At 42.3% G+C, this 23,621-nt stretch overlaps 1 protein-coding gene across 1 annotated transcript; it reads left to right on the top strand.

The window, feature by feature from the left end:
* Positions 1-679: 679 nt before the first annotated feature.
* LOC115540975 (3-oxo-5-alpha-steroid 4-dehydrogenase 2-like) lies at positions 680-23,621 on the top strand. Its single transcript, XM_030352668.1, has 5 exons — positions 680-1,074; positions 20,688-20,842; positions 21,235-21,336; positions 22,664-22,814; positions 23,127-23,621. Exons 1-5 carry the CDS (start codon positions 797-799, stop codon positions 23,191-23,193), a joined length of 753 nt encoding a protein of 250 aa, XP_030208528.1. The 5' UTR covers positions 680-796; the 3' UTR covers positions 23,194-23,621.

The following is a 23,621-nucleotide window of genomic DNA, read 5'->3' as shown; positions in this document are numbered from 1 at the left end:
CAGGTTGGAGTCCCGACGTGGGTTCCAGAGAGACTGTTGATCTGATCTTAAATACATTGCACTTTCTATTTTACTTACTAAAATGCCTTTTTAACTTTCCCTTTATTTTCTATTTTTACCAGTAAGATACATGATCTGATACCAGAGAGAAAGGATAAGGGTTTGAGACCCAATTTCTGTCTGGGTTAGAGTCCTAGAATCTGGGTTGGAGTCCCAGAGAAAGGAACATGTTCCTTAGGTCGGGTTGGAGTCCCAGAGAAAGACCTGAGTTCTGTCTCGGTTAGAGTCCCGACGTCTGTCTGGGTTGGAGTCCCAGAATAAGGCCTTTGGTTCGTGGTTAGAGTTACTAGAATCCGGGTTGGAGTCCCAGAGAAAGTACCAAGTTCCTTTAGGTCGGGTTGGAGTCCCGACGCGGGTACCAGAGAGACTGTTGATCTGATCTTAAATACATTGCACTTTATATTTTACTCATTTCTTTGCATATGTTTTCTTCTACTTATCTATTTTGTTTTATTGTATGACAATGTTTATATGTGAAGCACTTTGAGTCTGCCTTGTTTATGAAAAGTGCTCTATAAATAAAGTTGCCTTGCCTTGACTCATGCACACACACACACACACTCTCCTCTGCCCCAGATGGCAAGAATGCCAAAACCGGAGACAAGCGCACTCTGAAAAAGAGAGAGAGAGAGAGAGAGAGAGAGAGAGAGAGAGAGAGAGAGAGAGAGAGCGAGAGAGAGCGAGAGAGAGAACTAGGATATATAGCGGGCCCAGAAGAGAGGGGACACAGACGAAAATGGAGTGTAGGGAGAATTTGGTCCAGTGGCTGAGCTGGATTCTGCTCCTTGGGGGTCCGCTGGTTTGCTGGCTGCAGCTAACCACGGAAAGGCGGATGCTTTACGGCCGCTACACAAAGTCCGAGGACCGGTGTTTAGTGAACACCAAACTGGTCTGGATGATCCAAGAGGTGCCCTCGCTGCTTGTACCGCTGCTCCTGCTGCTCAGCACCGAGTCCCGGGCCGGAGTGGGCCGCAGCCTGCTGCTCGGAACCTTCTGCCTGCATTACTTCCACAGGTGGGTGGCCACCCGTCCAGATTTTAAACTGACAGTCCGGTTGCAGCGCCGCCACTACGTGCACGCGCAGCCAGTGATGCCAGTAACGCGTTACTTAGTAACGCGTTACTGGCCTCGGACCACTTTTTTCAGAAACGAGTAATCTAACGCGTTACTATTTCCAAACCAGTAATCAGAGTAAAGTTACTCATCAGTAAAGTCACTGTGCGTTTGTATTTTTTAATTTTTTTACTGGATCAACGATTGCCGTTGAGAGCGATGGAGTGCTGTGTGTGTGTTTGTCTGTCTGTCTGTCTGTCTGTCTGTCTGCCGGTCTGTCTCCCTGTCTGAGTAAGAGTGCGTGAGCGTATGAAGCGTAAGCCTCCAAAGGCTCGATCAGAGGCGAGTGTCGACCTTGGCTCTCCAGAGTCCGCGCCACCAGTTGTTATTAGCAGCGGAATTAGTCGCGCGGTGCAGCGCGCGCGTGTGTGTGTTTCGTCGGAGCGACTGCAGCAGAAGGATCGCATGGGAGCCTCTACATTATCGCCAGAGAACTAAACCCACGGGGAGGTCCAGGCAGCTCGAGCGCTAGAACGCGCTGTTTACGTCACGCACACGGAGATACCTTCAGGAGCAACCTAGTTAGATGAAGGGGCTTTGCAGTGTGTACAGGCTGTGTCATTACTTTGCTCCATGGAAAATTTCAGAAAAGAATAATGTGTCTCATACAAATGGTTCAGAACGATCGAGAGGTTTGTTAGTTAATGAAAATGAGGCAAAGATTAAATCGTAATGACAACGGATCAGTCACAGATCAATTACAACAGATACATATGAGGAGAAATGTACGGAACATTGTTTAAATCTGTGAATTCCACGGGTACAGAATCATATCCACAAACGGTGAAAATAGACTCAATACAACACAGATGTTGAGAAACCAGGCCCTGCCTGGTTTCTCAACATCAAGAGTGGCAAGAAGCCACTAGTAAGAGACACGATCTCAGTCGAAAAAGCCCTGGCGCCTACTTAGATTCTTGGTCGCGGTTCAATTGATGTCTACAGGAAACATGTGGGGAATGTTACGTATTTTAAGAATCTAAGCTACCCACACATAGACCCAATGATGCAGGACCAAACATATTTGCTCCGTTACCCTCACATAGCCACAAGCGGAGCATGATGTTATTGAAGGCTGCTCCCTCTTCACCTTTAATTAAAGGTTGTATAGGTGATTTGCTTTTTTGGCCATTTTTGCAAAATTACTTGAAATCCTTATCATAACCCGCTTACAGCCACTGAGTTAGAAGTACTGACATGAAAATTAAACAAGTCAATCATCTGTGGAACGGGCAGGGCTCGAAAAACTCCAGCCAATCATTTCCATTGCCACCGAGTTGCATTGGACAGTAAGTACGTCAATCAAACGGTCGTACTGCACTCCCCCTCCCCGCGCCCCGCGCGCGACCCCTTCGTGCAGTACTCGTGACCCAGAGCTCGTGACCCAGAGCAAGCTCCTGTTTGTTGTTATCCTGCGGTAGCTACTGGAACTAGTTAATCCACATTTGGACCTAGCAGTAGAAGACAATTTCCATGGCAGACAAGACGCCACCATCCCCACCACCACCACCACCACCAGCAAAGAGAAGGAAAACTCTTTTTCAGAGAGTAATTGATAATAAAAACGCTGAAAGAGAAAAACTGAAATCAAGAATAATCCTAGGCGCTGCTTTCGAACGTTGGCGGCAACTGAAGGACGAGAAGGGTCTAAAAACCGATGCTTGTGTGGAGGTTGACCTAGTTTCAAAGTTTATACCGTTTATACTCGGTAATACCGGTGTGGAGACGAGTGTATTACTCGGTGTGAAAATGTCCACACCGCGGCAACCCTAGTGAAAACCAGGACTTCCAATACAATTATATGAAACAAACATACATTTTCTAAAAATAGTAATGATTTATGTGACCGTTTAATGTTTATAACATCTGGTCCAACCATTGCAGCGAGAACGTATTCTCAGCAGGGGGTGCTGGGAAAAAAAACAACTCTGCACTAGACTCGCAACTCGTTACATTGATAAAAAAAGAAGTATAGCAGCGCAGCTCAATTACACCAGTGCATGCGCGGACAGTTGAAAATCGATCGTTCACATCCAGCTGCTCACAGAACAAGTTTAGCGCACCACCGCTACCCTCACACTTTTTCATATAACCTTTTTTCAGCACTAGGTCATATGAGCATTAAATAAATGCTGCGTCTCAAAATGCCTTGGACAGCAGCGAGGATGACTCGCTTTGCCACGGGCCGAAACAGTTCGGAGCGACCACAGCCAGAGCGAACACAGCGGGGCAGAGGAGTGTCAGGAATAGTCTTTGGTGTACACATCAGTACGGCCTATTTGCACTACTGTTTAGTGGCAATGCAGTGTTTTATTCGATGCCTTTTTATTTTCGTATATTATTTCAATGAATACAATTTATTTATTCATAAAAAACGGATCTGGTCTTCAAATCTTTTTTCCAAATATAGGTCGTCTTACAATGGGGTTTGTGTTTATATTCGGACCAATACGGTACAGCGGGCGCTCACATGACGTTAAGCATTTCCAGGTGCATAATGTGACGCTTCAGAACCTAAAATCCCGTTTCTCCCCGTTGACACGACAACACATAACCGGCGTTTTCAGAAATCTCCACTTTGGCCGGAGTTTTTAGAAATGATCGTTTTCTGTGATAAGACAGGGCCTCGGACAGGGGGTGTTGCAGCACCCCCAGCACTCCTACTTCCCGCGGTACTGGGTGCAACTTACAGCTGAATGTAGTGCCATGTTGTTAAAGGTTTAAAGGTTGGGTAGGTGATTTTCGAAACGCCAGCAGATTTTGAAAATACACAACTCAAATGGTCCTACCCCCTCTCCTTCAACGCTGACTCTGACTCCACCCATTCCAAGTACCTGGACGCGCAATCATGCACGAGCGCGAACAGAGATGCGCGAGAGCGAGCCAGGCTAGCGTAGGTTTTCGTTTAACAACATGGCACTACATTCAGCTGTAAGTTGCACCCAGTACCGCGGGAAGTAGGAGTGCTGGGGGTGCTGCAACACCCCCTGTCCGAGGCCCTGTCTTATCACAGAAAACGATCATTTCTAAAAACTCCGGCCAAAGTGGAGATTTCTGAAAACGCCGGTTATGTGTTGTCGTGTCAACGGGGAGAAACGGGATTTTAGGTTCTGAAGCGTCACATTATGCACCAGGAAATGCTTAACGTCATGTGAGCGCCCGCTGTACCGTATTGGTCCGAATATAAACACAAACCCCATTGTAAGACGACCTATATTTGGAAAAAAGATTTGAAGACCAGATCCGTTTTTTATGAATAAATAAATTGTATTCATTGAAATAATATACGAAAATAAAAAGGCATCGAATAAAACACTGCATTGCCACTAAACAGTAGTGCAAATAGGCCGTACTGATGTGTACACCAAAGACTATTCCTGACACTCCTCTGCCCCGCTGTGTTCGCTCTGGCTGTGGTCGCTCCGAACTGTTTCGGCCCGTGGCAAAGCGAGTCATCCTCGCTGCTGTCCAAGGCATTTTGAGACGCAGCATTTATTTAATGCTCATATGACCTAGTGCTGAAAAAAGGTTATATGAAAAAGTGTGAGGGTAGCGGTGGTGCGCTAAACTTGTTCTGTGAGCAGCTGGATGTGAACGATCGATTTTCAACTGTCCGCGCATGCACTGGTGTAATTGAGCTGCGCTGCTATACATCTTTTTTTTATCAATGTAACGAGTTGCGAGTCTAGTGCAGGCTGAGTTTTTTTTTTCCCAGCACCCCCTGCTGAGAATACGTTCTCGCTGCAATGGTTGGACCAGATGTTATAAACATTAAACGGTCACATAAATCATTACTATTTTTAGAAAATGTATGTTTGTTTCATATAATTGTATTGGAAGTCCTGGTTTTCACTAGGGTTGCCGCGGTGTGGACATTTTCACACCGAGTAATACACTCGTCTCCACACCGGTATTACCGAGTATAAACGGTATAAACTTTGAAACTAGGTCAACCGCCACACAAGCATCGGTTTTTAGACCCTTCTCGTCCTTCAGTTGCCGCCAACGTTCGAAAGCAGCGCCTAGGATTATTCTTGATTTCAGTTTTTCTCTTTCAGCGTTTTTATTATCAATTACTCTCTGAAAAAGAGTTTTCCTTCTCTTTGCTGGTGGTGGTGGTGGTGGTGGGGATGGTGGCGTCTTGTCTGCCATGGAAATTGTCTTCTACTGCTAGGTCCAAATGTGGATTAACTAGTTCCAGTAGCTACCGCAGGATAACAACAAACAGGAGCTTGCTCTGGGTCACGAGCTCTGGGTCACGAGTACTGCACGAAGGGGTCGCGCGCGGGGCGCGGGGGAGGGGGAGTGCAGTACGACCGTTTGATTGACGTACTTACTGTCCAATGCAACTCGGTGGCAATGGAAATGATTGGCTGGAGTTTTTCGAGCCCTGCCCGTTCCACAGATGATTGACTTGTTTAATTTTCATGTCAGTACTTCTAACTCAGTGGCTGTAAGCGGGTTATGATAAGGATTTCAAGTAATTTTGCAAAAATGGCCAAAAAAGCAAATCACCTATACAACCTTTAAGTGAAGAAGCCGAAGCCATAACGTCACCCCGGCCACGCCCACTAGGCAACGCCCACTGCATAGGCCACACCCACTTGACGTCCTGTACGGAGGACGTCGAGTGAACAGCCCAGAGATCAATAGGTAGACGGCGCAGCAAGCCACCCGGGCCTTAGCCCGGGGGGCTTGAAGTAGATCACGGTATTTTCCTCTCACTCGCGTTAGAAACAATTCCCTCCGTATAGCTTCAGTTACCATACCGAAACATGCCGACGACTTTATAATAAATGAAGTGAGTTAAAGCAACCCGGGATTGGACAACTTTCTTCGAGAATATGCAACAGGAACTATAGACAAGGGATATTATCAAAGATCTATCCGACCAAGTTTACAACATTAACAAATCATTTGAAAAACTGATTCCATAGCAGATAAATCACCCATTTGCGGAAGTCTATCACAGCAGAAATGTAGCAGAGGTCAGATGTTAAAGACAGCAGTTAAAGAGGCCCGTCCGGGTGGATCTGCCATGTCCCAGCAACATCTACAGCGCATATAACAAGCTTACCTAAATAAAAAAGAGCAAGGTACGTTTTATTGCTCTGTTTTCTGGGAATAATTGACACAAGCAGAAACCAAAAACCAGCCGTTTTTTCGTTTTTTCGTTTTGTCCAAAAAAACGAAAATCAAAATTTAAGTTCGTTTATTCGTTTTTTGGTTCTTCTTACCAAAACGAGTTTACCACTCATTATCTGGTTTCCGCCGGTGGGCGGGTCCTCTTGTTGGCTAGTGTGCTTCATTGCCCTGTGCTCTTCATAATAAAAGTTCTTCCGTTTGATAATGTCGACAAAAATATTACTGTATTATAGACACTAGCAGACACAGAGGACCACACCACCCACAGTCAACCTGACACGGCTTCAAATAACAATAATAGTGTTCATAATCATTTGAAAATGAGAACTTGCAGAGCAGACCTGCGATCGCTGGCTGCTGATTTCCTCACAGCCTGAGAGCTATGAGGAATAGGCCTACAAGTGATCACAACACATTACTGACAGCTGAAAATTGCGCATTTGTTGACCTTTATCCATTTAAAGTAAACAAATTATTTTTTCTTGTTGAAAGATATTTTATATTGTTTTCATATTATTATTTACTGATGGTGTTTACAGAATGCGAGTGCGTGTGATATTGAAAGCGAGGCTGAGTGTGCCTATGAATATAGGCTACAGTGAGTTTTTTAAGGTGCTGTACAAGCCAATCATATTGTCTACTCTGTACAGTGACAGGGAGTGTAAAGTAACCTACTTCATTCAATATCGAATAGGCTACTGTAGCCTACACTATGTACAAATGGTTTTGCTCATTGCAGTTGTGACAGTCATTTTAACTTGTCAGCAGGCAAGCTTCACTCATTCCAGGATGCATTATGCGTTGTCCTATAGCCTACTTGGAACATGTTTTGGAATGGATCTATAGTAGCGTATAGACATTTGCTCATAACAGGCCAGCTGGAATACAAAGCAAACCCTTTGTATTCCAGCTGTTTTTTTTGTGATGTTTTATGATGTTTCAATGTTGCGTTGGTAATGTGTTAGACAGCTTAGATGTTATGTTTTGTTAACCTGATTCCTATCCCACTCTGTTTAAGTAAAAGTGTGCTACTGCTGCAAAATCTCTTTGCTTTTGTTTTTTTCTTTTCTTTAATGTGTTTGGAAATGACTTTTAATGATGTTAACTAGATCTCATAACTGGCCTAAACACATAGAAATTTGTATATACCCTATACCGTTTGACTATAAGACCTCTATAAGAATCTCTATTCATGTAGTCAGTCAATGATCAAACTAGTAGCATGAATATGAATTACAGTCCAAGCGGGTTAGGCAAGGCAAGGCAATTTTATTTTTATAGCCCGTTTTTACAAACAGTTTGTCTCAAAGGGCTTTACATAGCATGAGCATCATAACAACATCCTCTTCCCTTAAGCCCTCACATCGACTGAGTAAAAACTCCCAGGAAAATCAAGGGGAAAAATTGGGGGGGGGGGTACTTGTGGACAGTAGGGGTGTACACTAGACATAATTGGGAAGCAAACTCAGGAGATGGAATGACCTCTCGCAAATATTTATTTAATAAATTGTTTAAAATAACCCTGCCTCTTTAAATCAACATCGTTCAACATTTTGAACGGGATGTGGGCAGGACGTTTTTTGCAGGCAGGACCTGGCAACCCTGCGTCCTGCCCACATCCCGTTCAAAATCCACCCAGAAGCAGCCCAAGTTGTTGTTTTAGCAGCGAAATGCATTGTGTGTGTGTGTGTGTGTGTGTGTGTGTGTGTGTGTGTGTGTGTGTGTGTGTGTGTGTGTGTGTGTGTGTGTGTGTGTGTGTGTGTGTGTGTGTGCTTAACACGCTATTTTATGTTGAAATGCGACGTAATCCAGTGTTCACTAAAACGTACACTGTCAACGTTCCAAGTAGGCTATAGGACAAAGCATTATACATCCTTGAATGAGTGAAGCTTGCCTGCTGACATGTTAAAATGACTGCCACAACTGCCATGAGCAAAGAGCAAAACCATCTGTACATAGTGTAGGCTACAGTAGCTTATTCAATATTGAATGAAGTAGGTTACTGTACACTCTTTGTCACTGTAGTCAATATGATTTGCTTGTACAGCACCTTAAAAAACTCACTGTAGCCTATATTCATAGGCACACCCAGCCTCGCTTTCAATATAACACAAACTCGTATTCTGTAATCACTGTCAGTAAATAATAATATGAAAACCATATAAAATATCTTCCAGCAAGAAAAAATTATCTGTTTAATGTAAATGGATAAAGGTCAACAGATGCGCAATGCAGGGCTCTCCATTTTTGAACTGAGTTCAGAGTGAGATTTTGTCGGGGGGGGGGGGGATATATTAATATGTAACTGCATACAAATTTGTTCACAGACATGGTGACTAATGTATGATAGTCGGTCTTATTGGCCCTTAACACTAATATTCAGAAACAACACTGCCTCAAAAGGATATTGGTCTAAGCAACACCAGTAGAGGCATATACTTTCCCTGAACTTTTAAACGTTGCAAACGTGCAAAACATATATTATATTTACGCGGCATTCAGTCCAATGCTTAAAAATATATCTGTGGCATTCAGTAGGCCAATGCTGTGGTAAAGTGTGCAAAGTATGAGTATGAATAATTGATGGACTATGAGTAAGTGTTCCCTTCTGTTACATAGATAGAACTTTATCAATCCCCTGCAGGAGAAATGTGTTAATGTTTGTCCCTATAAAACAATAATGGTAAAAAAAATATAATACAAAACATGACGGTAACTCTAAAGTCAAACCGTCCAATCTGAAGGCTTTACTTAACCGCTCCCCCTACTCACTTCCACCAATGCAAAGCGAACAGAACTGAGTATGGGAGGGCGTAGCCCAACTAGTTTGTGACAGACCCAGAGGAACGCAACGCAAATTAAATGTGAACATGTATTGAGGCTTTATTAAAATCCCGGACGATTTTGAAATTTCACCCGGACGCATTTGATTCCTACCCTTCCACTGTCAAATAGCGGCGCAAGTTGTGTGGCGTGTGAGCGTGTGCATGGGTTGAATTGCGTGCGTCTCACGGAGAGCCCTGCGCAATGTGCAGCTGTCAGAAATGTGTTGTAATCACTTGGATTCCTCATAGCTCTCAGGCTGTGAGGAAATCAGCAGCCCGCGATCTCAGCTCCTTTGATGTGAACGCGTACAGAGCGCATAGTTCAGAGCCGGACAATGATGTCGTAGTAAAGCCCTCAGGTCTATTCTGCATGTATTAACTGTGGATAAACATCAACTGCACTGAAGTCATCATAACTTCATAAGTTCTCATTGTCAAATGATTATGAACACTATTATTGTTATTTGAAGCCGTGTCAGTCTTGAGTGGGGGTGGTGTGGTCCTCTGTGTCTGCTAGTGTCTATGATAAAGTAATATTTTTGTCGACATTATCAAACGGAAGAACTTTTATTATGAAGAGCACAGGTCAATGAAGCACGCTAGCCAATAAGAGGACCCGCCCACCGGCGGAAACCAGATATTGAGTGGTAAATTTGTTTCGCTCAGTAAGAACCAAAAAACGAATAAACGAACTGAAATATTGATTTTCGTTTTTTCGACAAAACGTAGAAAGGAATAAACGAACTGAAATCTTGATTTTCGTTTTCTTGTCAAAACGAAAAAACGAAAAAACTGCTTGTTTTCTGGTTTCTGCTTGCGTCAATTATTCCCAGAAAACAGAGTAGTAAAACGTACCTTGCTCAAAAAAGAACTAATAGTTGATGATTACAAATTATTGTTATTATTTGATACCCTGTTGTGACAGAATGTTACACCTCTCCTGTTCCTCGGAAGTCGGGGAGCACAGGGGAGACGTTCCCTCTAGGGCCGATGTCCTTTTGGGGGTAAATGTTTCTGATCTCTCTGTGACTGATCCTTCCTTGTCTGACCACTTTTGTGTTTTCTTTAATATATCTTTTATTCCCGACATACAGACAAAATCAAATACTGTCAAAAAACGGTATATCAATGGAGAATCTAATGTACTTTTTAAAAAGGCCATCTCCTTGCTACCACCTCTCAACCCATGTTCTGCTGATGATCTTGTAGAAAACTTTAATTTGAAAATTTTGAAAGTCATAGATGTCATTGCACCTTATAAGGCTAAAACGATTTCTTGAAAGCAAAAGGCACCATGGAGAAAAGCTGCTTCTGTAACAGCACAGAAAAAAGAATGCAGGAAGGTTGAACGCATCTGGCGTAAAACAAAACTTCATATTCACCATGATATCTACAAAGAGAGCCTCCGTGCCTACAATTTAGACTTAAAAAGTGCTAGAGAAACATTTTTCTCCAATATCATTAAAACCAATACTAATAATGCAAAAACCCTATTTGCAACTGTTGACAGACTGACCAACCCCCCAACACAAATTCCACCTGATCTCCATTCCACACAGAAATGCAATGAGTTTGCAGCTTTTTATACTGATAAAATTGAAGGCATCAGACGCGCCATCAATATCTCCACTTCAAACAAAAATGTTGGACTACCAACAACGTTGGCAGGGATGGCATGCTTTAATGTTATAGACTCTAAAGCTCTTGTGGAAACTGTTACACAACTAAAGCCATCCACCTGTTGCCTTGATTCTTTACCTACCAACCTCTTTAAGAATGTTTTTGACTGCCTAGCAATAGACATATTGCAGATAGTTAACAACTCTCTCCAGTCAGGCAACTTCCCAAAAGCCTTGAAAACTGCAGTTATTAAACCCCTTTTAAAAAAGCGGAGCCTAGATACCTCTATTATTAACAACTACAGACCAATATCAAATCTACCCTTCATAAGTAAAATCATTGAGAAAGTTGTCCTCCAGCAACTTAATCACTTCCTGGCATCGACTGGTTGTTATGACACCTTCCAATCAGGATTTCGACCCCTGCACAGCACTGAGACCGCCCTCATTAAAGTTGTAAACGACATCCGTCTTAACACAGACTCTGGCAAAACCTCAATACTAATGCTACTAGACCTCAGTGCTGCATTTGACACTGTAGACCATACAATACTTTTGGACAGGTTAGAAAACCGGGTGGGGCTTTCAGGCACAGTCTTAAATTGGTTCAGATCCTACCTACAAAATAGGAACTACTTTGTTTCCATTGGCGACTTTGTATCAGAATCAACCAACGTGATGTGTGGAGTACCACAAGGTTCGATCTTAGGACCCTCTTTATTCAACATGTACATGCTCCCACTAGGGCAAATCATGCAAAATAACAATATTGACCATCATTGCTATGCTGATGACACGCAAATCTATGTATCGCTATCACCAAATGACCCATAGATCTGCTGTGCCAGTGCATTGAGCAAGTGAAAGACTGGATGTGCCGAAATTTCCTTCAGCTAAATGAGGACAAAACAGAGATAATTGTATTTGGTGCTAAAACGGAAAGGCTTAAAGTAACCAAACACCTTCACTCTCTGTCGCTGAAAACCTCAAACAAAGCCAGAAATCTAGGGGTTATCATGGATTCTGATTTACATTTCGACAGTCACAACAAATCAGTTACAAAATCTGCATATTATCACCTTAAAAATTTAGCAAGACTTTGAGGGCTCATGTCCACCGAAGACTTACAAAAACTTGTACATGCCTTTGTCACTAGTAAGCTTGATTACTGCAATGGTCTACTTACAGGTCTCCCAAAACAAACTCTAAGGAAGCTTCAATTTGTTCAGAAGGCTGCTGCTAGAGTTTTAACAAAGACCAAAAAATTTGAACATATAACACCAATTCTGAATTGTTACATTGGCTTCCTGTAGGTCAAACATTTATTTTAAAATCATGTTGCTAACCTCTAAATCCCTACATGGTTTAGGCCGAAAAGATTTAACTGATATGCTTCCACTACATAAGCCTTCTAGAACACTAAGATCTTCTTAGACCAATCTGTTAATTATCCCCAGAGTAAACACGAAACATGGGAACGCAGGATTTAGTTACTATGCAACAAATAGCTAGAATAAACTCCCTGAGGATTTAAGACTTGACCCAACCTTTAAAACAAGATTGAAGACTTTTATGTTTGCTTTAGCTTTCTGCTAAATCCTAAATACTTTGCCTTTATTTTACTAAAATGCCTTTTTAACTTTCCCTTTATTTTCTATTTTTACCAGAAAGATACATGATCTGATACCAGAGAGAAAGGATAATGGTTTGAGACCCAAGTTCTGTCTGGGTTAGAGTCCTAGAATCTGGGTTGGAGTCCCAGAGAAAGGACCAAGTTCCCTTTAGGTCGGGTTGGAGTCCCGACGTGGGTTCCAGAGAGACTGTTGATCTGATCTTAAATACATTGCACTTTCAATTTTACTTACTAAAAAGCCTTTTTAACTTTCAATTTAATTTTCTATTTTTACCAGAAAAGATACATGATCTGATACCAGAGAGAAAGGATAAGGGTTTGAGACCCAATTTCTGTCTGGGTTAGAGTCCTAGAATCTGGGTTGGAGTCCCAGAGAAAGGACCACGTTCCTTAGGTCGGGTTGGAGTCCCGACGCGGATACCAGAGAGACTGTTGATCTGATCTTAAATACATTGCACTTTCTATTTTACTCATTTCTTTGCATATGTTTTCTTTTACTTATCTATTATTTTATTTTATTGTATGACAATGTTTATATGTGAAGCACTTTGAGTCTGCCTTGTGTATGAAAAGTGCTATATAAATAAAGTTGCCTTGCCTAATAACAGCCTTCACTAGGCTAAGAGTAGGCTACAATCATTGGGAACAGGTTAAAGTCAATTGGTTAAGGTCCAGTGAATCTCTCTCTCTCTCTCTCTCTCTCTCTCTCTCTCTCTCTCTCTCTCTCTCTCTCTCTCTCTCTCTCTCTGTGTCTCACGTATGATCAATCTCCCTGCCTTTCTCTCTCTCGCTATCTGTTTATTTGCCTGGGTCTGTCTGTCCTTATGTAAAATGGGTACGTTCCGTCCTCTCTCCAATGTGTTAATATATTAACCGCATTTCTTGTGTAAAACATGATATCGGACATGATTTAGAATAACTATCTCATGCAGGATAAGTCATACAGATTGCAACATCAGCTGGAGCTAGCTTAAATTTCCAACAGACAAAAACACTTTACCCTCCCACCAACAGAGTTCTGCCAATCTGCCATTCCGCTCCAGTCATACGCACTGCTGAAGCATGATTTCATTGTCAACACTTTGTTCAACACCTTGTTTTTGTTGTGTTCTAAAGTTGTAGATTTACACTTACACTGAAAAGATGGTTGAGAAGTTTGAAATGAAGTGTCGGTTATAGGGTTACAAAGGTGACGAGAGACTCTACTTCACATTTGAAGTGTGAATAATGGTGAGGGTCGGGTTCAGGATCTTGGAGGGAAAGCAGTGTCAGCTGTACTATAACTATATATACTATAACTGTACTATGTACTATTGACAGTTACACATATATAAGTGAGGCCTGGCACACTACATCTTGGCTTGACCATTTTATTAGTACAGCCGATGGGCATATGGCTTTAGGAAATATGAGCATAAAGTATGGGGTGGCAGTGACAGACCATATACCCCTTGCATTTACTGTAAATGTTGGTGATATTCCGACAACAGTCAGTAATGAAAGTGCTTTGAATAATGAGTTCACTGCAAAATTGGACTGGTCATCTCTCACTAAAGATAACTTGTTGGCTTATTATAACAACACAGACAAACTTTTAAGTCATATACATCTGCCTAAAGAAGCTATTTTGTGTATGGAAGCCAATTGTAAGAGGGTTGAGCATAAGAGAGACCTTGGTTCCATGTATGACAATGTGGTGTCGGCCCTGTATGATGGTGGTAAACCTTTTTATAAAACTGACACGCAGAACAAGAAAATTAACATTAGACCCAGCTGGAATGAGCATGTAGCGATGTATCATACTGAGGCTCGTGAAGCATATCAACTCTGGGACATGGCTGGAAAATCTAGGCAAGGCCCTGAGCTTGAGCATAAAAAGCTGGCAAATGCCAGATTCAAGTATGCTGTGCGTTTCATATCCAAAAATGAGCAAGTTATGATGGCTGATTCTATGGCGAACAATTTTATGAGTAATATCACCACTGATTTTTGGAAAGAGGTGAGAGCTCTTAACAAATGTAAACCATCCCTCCCATGTAATGTTAAAGGCATTTCTGGTACAGAGAACATTGCAGCATTATGGAGACAGCACTACAGCTCCTTGTTTAACTGCATAAAGAGTGTTCCATACGTGGTTGACTCTGATATGAGTGTTGAAACAATAAGTAATCATGCGGTTTTTGATGCCATGCATACACTGCCAAACAATAAAGCATGTGGTTTGGACTTTATTTCAGCTGAACATCTCAAAAATGCCAGTTTGAGGCTAGCTCCTCTCCGCCTCACTGATCTTATGATCCATGGAATAGTACCGGATTCAATGTTATCCATCTTGCTGGTCCCAGTGCTTAAGGACAAAGCTGGGAGAGTAAGTTGCATGGATAATTATAGGCCAATAGCGCTAGCAAGCATTCTATCAAAAGTTGTGGAAAGAATCCTACTTGATATAATAACTGGGTATCTTTCTTCTTGTGACAATCAGTTTGGTTTTAAACCAAAGCATGGGACAGACATGTGTATATATATGCACTCAAGGAAATAGTGAACCTGTACAGGGCTAAAAATTCATCTGTCCTTATGTGCTTTATCGATGCCTCCAAAGCATTTGATAGAGTTAACCACAGGAAACTGTTCATGAAGCTAACACAAAGGAGCGTGCCTGGGTATATTGTACGGGTTCTGATCTACTGGTATGCTCACCAGAAGATGCAGATTAAATGGGGAGGTAGTATATCAGCACCCTTTGGAGTTGGCAATGGCGTTAGGCAGGGAGGAATCTTGTCTCCAATTTTATTCAACTTGTATGTCAATGATTTGTCCATGCAATTGAGAGCCTGTAACACAGGGTGTATGACTGGTGAGATGTTGGTGAACCACCTTATGTATGCAGATGATTTGGTCATTATGAGCCCAAGTATTGGGGACTACAGCAACTCCTTAATATCTGCACTGAGTATGGATTAAAACATGACATTAAATATAATGCTAGCAAGAGTGCTGTTTTAATATGTAGAACCAAGCAGGATAAAAGGCTCAATTTCCCTGCGTTCCAACTGTCTAGCAATATTCTAGATGTATGTAGAAGGACAAAAATACCTTGGACATTTAATAAATGATCAGTTGAATGATGATGATGATGTGTACAGACAATGCTGCAAACTATACGACCAGGCAAACACAATTGCACGCAAGTTCAGCTTTTGTTCAACAGAGGTGAAGGTAGCCCTGTTCAAAGCATATTGTACACCGCTTTACTGCGCTCAATTATGGTCAAGCTACAAGAAATCTAGCATGCAGAGGCTGAGAGTTGCGTACAATGATGCTATGCGCATCCTTTTAAAAAAACCCAGAGGGGGCAGTGCCAGCCAGATGTTTGTCACTGCAGGAGTGAGCACATTTCATGCACTTTTAAGAAATCTCATGTTTAAATTTATGAAACGTTTGGAGCAATCTCGGTATGGTATCATTGTGGTACTTGTAAATCCCACTCTGAGCTGTGCTCGCTAGACCTCCAGCGTGAGGGTGCACTGGCTGAAATGTTTGTATATTAACTGACTTTTTATATTTTTGTATTGTATTTGTATTGTACTTGTGCTATTTATGGACTTGAGTCTGAAATAAAGTTTTCATATCATATAATAGTTCTGTTCTTGGTGCTGCAGACCAGGCGGTGTTTGTTTGGCAGAACGGTCTCAGAACTGTAACATACAGCAGTTCTCTGGGAAATGAGAATACTGCCTAACTGCATGTGGTTAAAAACGTTTAAACTTTAAGCTGTATCACTTTTGTTTTGGCTCTTCCACCGATTTTAAAGGGTGCTCCAAGCAGTATTTATTTGTTAAAATAACTGATAAATAGCTCTATATTTTGACAGCCATCACTGATCAAGAGTGTTTGGTCAGCATAATGGGTCACAAGTCCATTCACGATTCAGTAAACAGAAGAAAATGACCGGCACGTGGGTCTGTTTATAAACAGACCCACGTGCCGGTCATTTTCTTCCAACCTATAAATAGGTCGGAAGACACGGGAACCGATTCTTGGCGTTTGGTACTTTATTTAACAGTACACGTACAGGCCTACTCCAAAAACACAACCAGACTCGTTTAGTTCCTCCTAGACTGACACTCGCTCAATCGCTCGTTCACTCATTCGTCGACTCATTCGCTGACGTCACACAAACACACACACACACACACACACACACACACACACACACACACACACACACACACACACACACACACACACACACACACACACACACACACACACACACACATATTATTGCGCACACACATACGCCACTCTCGTTACAAGAAGCTCACAGTCCAACTGATTAGTCCATTAAGTGAGGTGACGGTACCATCACGACGGTAAGACAGCTCTGCATTGGTAACTGGCTGCTCAACGTGAACCTTGAAGTGCTGAGTCAACCTGCTGCTGTTTTCGTGGTGGTAAAGCTGCTTCAGTTCAATAGTTAAGCTTAGCCGTGGAGAGTTATAACAGAGAATGTCGAATGGGACTCTGGTTATAAGCTATGCTAACGGTAATGATGGTACAAAATCCCAGCTCAGACGCTGAGGTTCAATATCTGGACCTTGACTGCACCCCAGATTAATTGGCCAGCTCATGTTTTCTTTGCTGAGTCTAGCACATGGGTCTGGCCCCCTCTTCTTCACGCTTGGCCCGGGGCGGGCCTATCACAACTCATCACAACTAATATGGGGTGTCTGTGTGGAGGAGCGACCTGAGCGGTCATGAAATCTGAACTAGATATAGCCTAGTTCATGTTAGTAAAAGTAATCTAACTGCAATCACTACCGTAATTGTATTATTTGACGATAAGCCATTTAACAATCCCACAAACTCAGGATCTGCATTTGATCACAGTTGAAACTGATGAATCTGTATTTCAAGCTCTGGGAGCGTTGTCAATTAGTAGCCTACATTTAAAACTATGTACTAATTGACAGATTTGTCTATAAACTTTCAAATCTATATTTGACAAATTCACAAATGTCAATAAACATTTATTGATGATTTTATACATTTCCAAATTGAGCTAGTTACGCAACTCTCAACTGACGTTTGAATTCATGTCATGATTTAATTTTGAACATTCAAAATGTTCAAAACATGATTTAATGTTCAAAATTACATGCCAGGCATGTGGCCCGCGGCCCGCATGCCCACTCAGCCTGCACATAATTAAAAAAAAAAAAAAAAATTATAATAATAATAATAATAATTGATCGAGTTACAGAAAACTCGTTCAAGAAAGATGAGAAGAATTCATAGAATTCAAAGGCAAACCCATGCGTCTAGTTTGCTTAGAAGCGATATCAGTCATTAAAGATATCCACTTAAGTCGCCACTACAACTACTACAACTGCTTGTTGGGTTTGAGTTCATTGAGTTGTTGCACTTAATGTTGGGCCACTGTTTTTCAGTTTTTTGACTTCATTGAATGATGATGCATGTGAGCCCTTTGCACTAATAAAAATACTGACCATTCATGTGGCTGTTTGAGCATGGAAAACTTATGTATGAAATTAATGTATGTTGGTTCAATTAACATACCGTACATAGGTTATGATTCTGGACGATTTTTTAGGTAGTGGCCATCGCCAAAATGCACCAGAATACAGGAAATCATCTACCAAATTCAAAATGATGTAGCTTCTCTCAGCTTACGTATAGTTGAAGTGTGCAGTCATGCGGCCCTCCGATGGTTATGATAAAAAATGTGGCCCTCTTTATCATGAATGTTGCCCATCCCTGGAGTAGCATCATCATCACTGCCAGCTGACATCAGACGCCTTGCTAGAGAAAAACAGTTCCAGCCATCACATTAGGTGAGTCGAGAAATGCAGCAAACATGAGGCTTAGTAACACAGCAGTTATCTGCTTTAGTTATGTGTTCATAATGGTACGGCCCTCTGAGGACTGGCCCTTGATGTGAAAAAGGTTCCCCACCCCTGCAGTAGAAGGTCATCTTTGGCGGTATGGAAATGGCCACACACTATGAGGGGCCGTTTAGGACATAACTAATTGAGACACTCTCACACACATACCTATGAAACACTCTCACACTCACTACTGAAACGCTCACACACTCACTAGTGAAACACTCACACATACATACATACTCTTCTGAAACACTTACACATACATATGAGAAACACACACGCATACATACATACCTCTGTGGCATATACACATACATATGAAATGCTTACATTCATACAAGTGAAACATTTATACGTATCTATCTGAAACACTCATGCAAGCACATATTTGTATAAATGTTTCAAATGTATGAATACGTTTTTCAGTTATATGTATGTATGCTCTGGATGTGCAAGCGTTTCACATGTAGTATTCATACCAGTAATTTCAGTAGTGACGGTGAGAGCGTTTCAATAGTGAATGTATGAGTGTTTCATAGGTATGTGTGCATGAAATTCCAAGGTCAAGGTCGGCATTTAAACCGGAAGGCGGGAACAAAGAGTGCATTTTTGAACAGCCAGAGCGCGCCAATCTGAGTCACGCTCTTCACCGTTGGCTTAGATTGGCTGAAATGTCACGCTCTTCACCGTTGGCTGCCGCTTTTCCACCGCACATGTAGCTCGACTCGACACGACACGACTCGACACGACTCGACACGGTAGCAGCGCGGGTCCTTTTCCACCGCAAATAGTACCTCCGGGACGTGGGCGGGGTCGGCTGCGCGAAAGGGCCGTGACGTATTTTTGTACGCGACGCAAACAACACCTACGTAACCCACACATGGACAGAACCCACATAACAACAATGGAGAACATCGATGCGATGGTATTCGTGTTCGTATTATTAGCTGGCATGTTGAAGAAGTGAATATGTTGACTGCGGGGGTCCTTTTCCACCGCAAATAGTACCTCCGGGACGTGGGCGGGGTCGGCTGCGCGAAAGGGCCGTGACGTATTTTTGTACGCGACGCAAACAACACCTACGTAACCCACACATGGACAGAACCCACATAACAACAATGGAGAACATCGATGCGATGGTATTCGTGTTCGTATTATTAGCTGGCATGTTGAAGAAGTGAATATGTTGGCTGCGGCGCTGCTATGGCTGTTACCAGCATGGTTGCCATGTCGCTCTCGTGACTTCGTCACACTCTCTGGCCAATCAGTGGCCGGCCGTCTGCCGACGTCACCTTTTAGCATCGGCTCAGCCGCTTGGAACCTAGAGCGAGGCGGTACTAGAAAAAGCAGCCACTTCAGGTACCAGATACCATGTTTTCGCGGTGGAAACGCAAAAAAGGCGAGCTGAGTCGAGTCGAGTCGAGTCGTGTCGAGCTGGTACCATGCAGTGGAAAAGCGGCATTAGAAACCGGCACTCTTTGTTCCCGCCTTCCGGTTTAAATGCCGACCTTGACCTTGGAATTTCATGCACACATACCTATGAAACACTCTTACATTCACTATTGAAACGCTCTCACCGTCACTACTGAAATTACTGGTATGAATACTACATGTGAAACGCTTGCACATCCTCATGTAAGAGCATACATACATATAACTGAAAAACGTATTCATACATTTGAAACATTTATACAAATATGTGCTTGCATGAGTGTTTCAGATAGATACGTATAAATGTTTCACTTGTATGAATGTAAGCATTTCATATGCATGTGTATATGCTACAGAGGTATGTATGTATGCGTGTGTGTTTCTCATATGTATGTGTAAGTGTTTCAGAAGAGTATGTATGTATGTGTGAGTGTTTCACTAGTGAGTGTGTGAGCGTTTCAGTAGTGAGTGTGAGAGTGTTTCATAGGTATGTGTGTGAGAGTGTCTCAATTAGTTATGTCCTAAACGGCCCCTCATACACACACACACCCTGGATCCACACATACACACAGGGCCGTTGCACCAAATCCTGGGCCCTGTATACAAGAGGTACTGATGCCCCCCCCCCCCCCACCCGAATTCCCCCTACCAGCCCCTGCGCTGAATTGTTGACGGGGGGACGGGGGGGGGGGGGGGACGTGGCTGTGTGCGACTCCTAACACTATGGGCTGGTGGATAATTCAAAAGATTTTCTTTTTTTTTTTTCTTTTTTTTTTTATATTGCCATGGGCCCCCCCTCTGCCTTGGGCCCCCCCAGGACTGCCTTACTTTCCCCCGCAGTCCGTCGGCCCTGCATACACACAAACACACACACGAAAATATGTATTTTATTCATGAGGCATGACATTCAGGTAGAGGAGACAACTTTGAATATAAAATACTTCCCCAGGTCGTTCATCTACGCCTGGCGGACCCGCGGGCGGCCGTTTCCTGTCCACATCGCCGTAAAATCGTTCATCTTCTGCGGCATGAACGGGCTGCTGCAGGGACACTACCAACTCCACTGCGCCCCCTCCTGGCAGAACCCCGTACGGATGGCAGTGGGTGGGTCTAGGCCAAGGCCCCTGTTTTTAAATGACCATGAATACGATTTACTAATGCTTTTATTTGGCAAGACAAATTATGAAAATACACATACCTGACATAAACTAACCCTATGCTCAAAGCACACTGGAATATTATGATGAAAAACCGATAGAAAGTCGATAGAAAATAATCTTAGTGGGTAACTGTGTTTAACAAATTAGACCACTTTTTGGTGTGCAATGCATATTGTTCTGGCCTTACTGTGTTCCTGTGCCAATATTTTATTTATATTTGATGTGTGTGTGTGTGTGTGTGTGTGTGTGTGTGTGTGTGTGTGTGTGTGTGTGTGTGTGTGTGTGTGTGTGTGTGTGTGTGTGTGTGTGTGTGTGTGTGTGTGTGTGTGTGTGCAGGTCTGCTTCTGTTCTTTGCAGGTCTGATAATCAACATCCACAGCGACCATTTGCTACGGAGCCTTAGGAAACCAGGAGAAGTCCACTACAGAATCCCCAGAGGTACCAATACCCACCGTACTACAGTACTACCACAGTACTCACACAGTATTACGATACCAACATAGTACTACAGGACTACTAACAGTAATACAGTACAATTCACAGTACTACAGGACTACCACTGTACTAACACAGTATTACGACACCAACACAATACTACAGCACTACTAACAGAACTACAGTACTACTAACAGTACTACAGTACTACTAACAGTACTAGAGGACTACCACAGTACTCACAAAGTATTACGATACCAACACAGTACTACTAACAGTAATACAGTACTACTAACAGTACTAGAGGACTACCACATTACGATACCAACACAGTACTACGATACCAACACATTACTACAGCACTACTAACAGTACTACAAACAGTACTACAGCACTACTAACAGTACTACTAACAGTACTACAGCACTACTAACAGTACTACTAACAGTAATACAGTACAATTCACAATACTACAGCACTACTAACAGCCCTACTAACAGTACTACAGGACTACCACTGTACTAACACAGCACTACTAACATTAATACAGTACTACTAACAGTACTAAAGTACTACAGTACTACTAACATTAATACAGTACTACTAACAGTATTAAAGTACTACAGTACTACTAACATTAATACTACTAACAGTACTAAAGTACTACAGTACTAACAGTACTACAGTACTACTAACATTAATACAGTACTACTAACATTAATAGAGTACTAAAGTACTACAGTACTACAGTACTACTAACATTAATACAGTACTACTAACAGTACTAAAGTACTACAGTACTAACAGTACTACAGTACTACTAACATTAATACAGTACTACTAACATTAATACAGTACTACAGTACTAACAGTACTACAGTACTAACAGTACTACAGTACTACTAACATTAATACAGTACTACTAACAGTACTACAGTACTAACACAGTACTACTAACAGTTATACAGTACTGTTAGAAGTACTGTATTACTGTTAGTAGTACTGTAGTACTGTTAGTAGTACTGTATAACTGTTAGTACTAACACAGTACTACTAACAGTTATACAGTACTTCTAACAGTACTACAGTACTACATTACTAACAGCATACTACAGTGATGACGTGATACTACAGTCCCAGTGCAGTCCTTCAGTACTGACCGTGTGATGACGTGATACTACAGTCCCAGTGCAGTCCTTCAGTACTGACCGTGTGATGACATGATACTACAGTCCCAGTGCAGTCCTTCAGTACTGACCGTGTGATGACGTGATACTACAGTCCCAGTGCAGTCCTTCAGTACTGACCGTGCCTTCTCATCCGGCCCTAGGGGGGATGTTTGAGTTTGTGTCGGGGGCAAACTACTTCGGGGAGATCCTGGAATGGTTTGGCTATGCTGTGGCCGTCTGGTCGCTGCCTGCAGCCGCCTTCTTTCTCTTCACCAGCTGTACCATCGGCCCACGAGCCATACACCACCACAGGTATACACCTACACCCATACAGGTGCCTCACCTGCAACACTACAGGTCACACCACCTACACCTGCACCACCATAGGTAACACCACCAACAGCTGAACAACCATAGATTACACCACCATCACGTGCACCACCATAGGTAACACCTCCTACAACTGCACCACCATAGGTAACACTACCAACACCTGAACCACAATAGATTACACCACCTTCACATGCGAAATGCATGTCCACCTCTGTACATAGAGAACACCCTGACGGATGAAAGGATCCTCAAGCAAAGTTAAGGCCTAATGTGTTTCTGCTCTCTCCTCAGGTTCTACCAGCAGCAGTTCAAGGACTACCCTCAGTCCAGAAGAGCCCTGATTCCTTTCCTTCTGTAGCACCTTGCATAATTTATGAAAAAAAACTGCATATCATTATACAGTTTGTTTCAGTTTCTATTGTATGCACTTGTGATTTATTGAATTACACGATATGATTAACATTTTGGCTTTAAGCTAATATATATATTTTATTTTGTATTGTTTTTCTTTACTTTTTAGACAAGCTATTTTGTATTCTTCCGTGTGTGGAAATTTAACAAACACCAGCAAACGTTTTTTTTTTCTTTATTTGTTATGAACAGCAACAATTTCACACAGACTTTGTTGGAGAGTTAAATAAAGGCAAATTGAATGGTTACACAGGTGTGTGTTAGTGTAGATGGGGGCAAGAGAGTAAGACATTTTGCCCCCTGTCTTCTGGAGGTAGAACTGGTGAACCGTTATATCCTACCAATAAATTGGTCAAGAACTACTATAAATTACGA

The sequence above is a fragment of the Gadus morhua genome, chromosome 3 (assembly GCF_902167405.1).
Source record: "Gadus morhua chromosome 3, gadMor3.0, whole genome shotgun sequence".
Taxonomy (NCBI): Eukaryota; Metazoa; Chordata; class Actinopteri; order Gadiformes; family Gadidae; genus Gadus; species Gadus morhua.
Note: the sequence above shows the minus strand (reverse complement) of the source record. Positions and strands in the feature narration are given on the sequence as shown.

Bases quoted from the DNA above. Each gene is read 5' to 3' on its own strand.
- LOC115540975 (XM_030352668.1), top strand. From the start codon at position 797: ATGGAGTGTAGGGAGAATTTGGTCCAGTGGCTGAGCTGGATTCTGCTC. The intron at 1,075-20,687 runs GTGGGTGGCCAC...ATACTTCCCCAG, and splicing joins TGCCTGCATTACTTCCACAG to GTCGTTCATCTACGCCTGGC. The intron at 21,337-22,663 runs GTACCAATACCC...ATCCGGCCCTAG, and splicing joins CCACTACAGAATCCCCAGAG to GGGGGATGTTTGAGTTTGTG.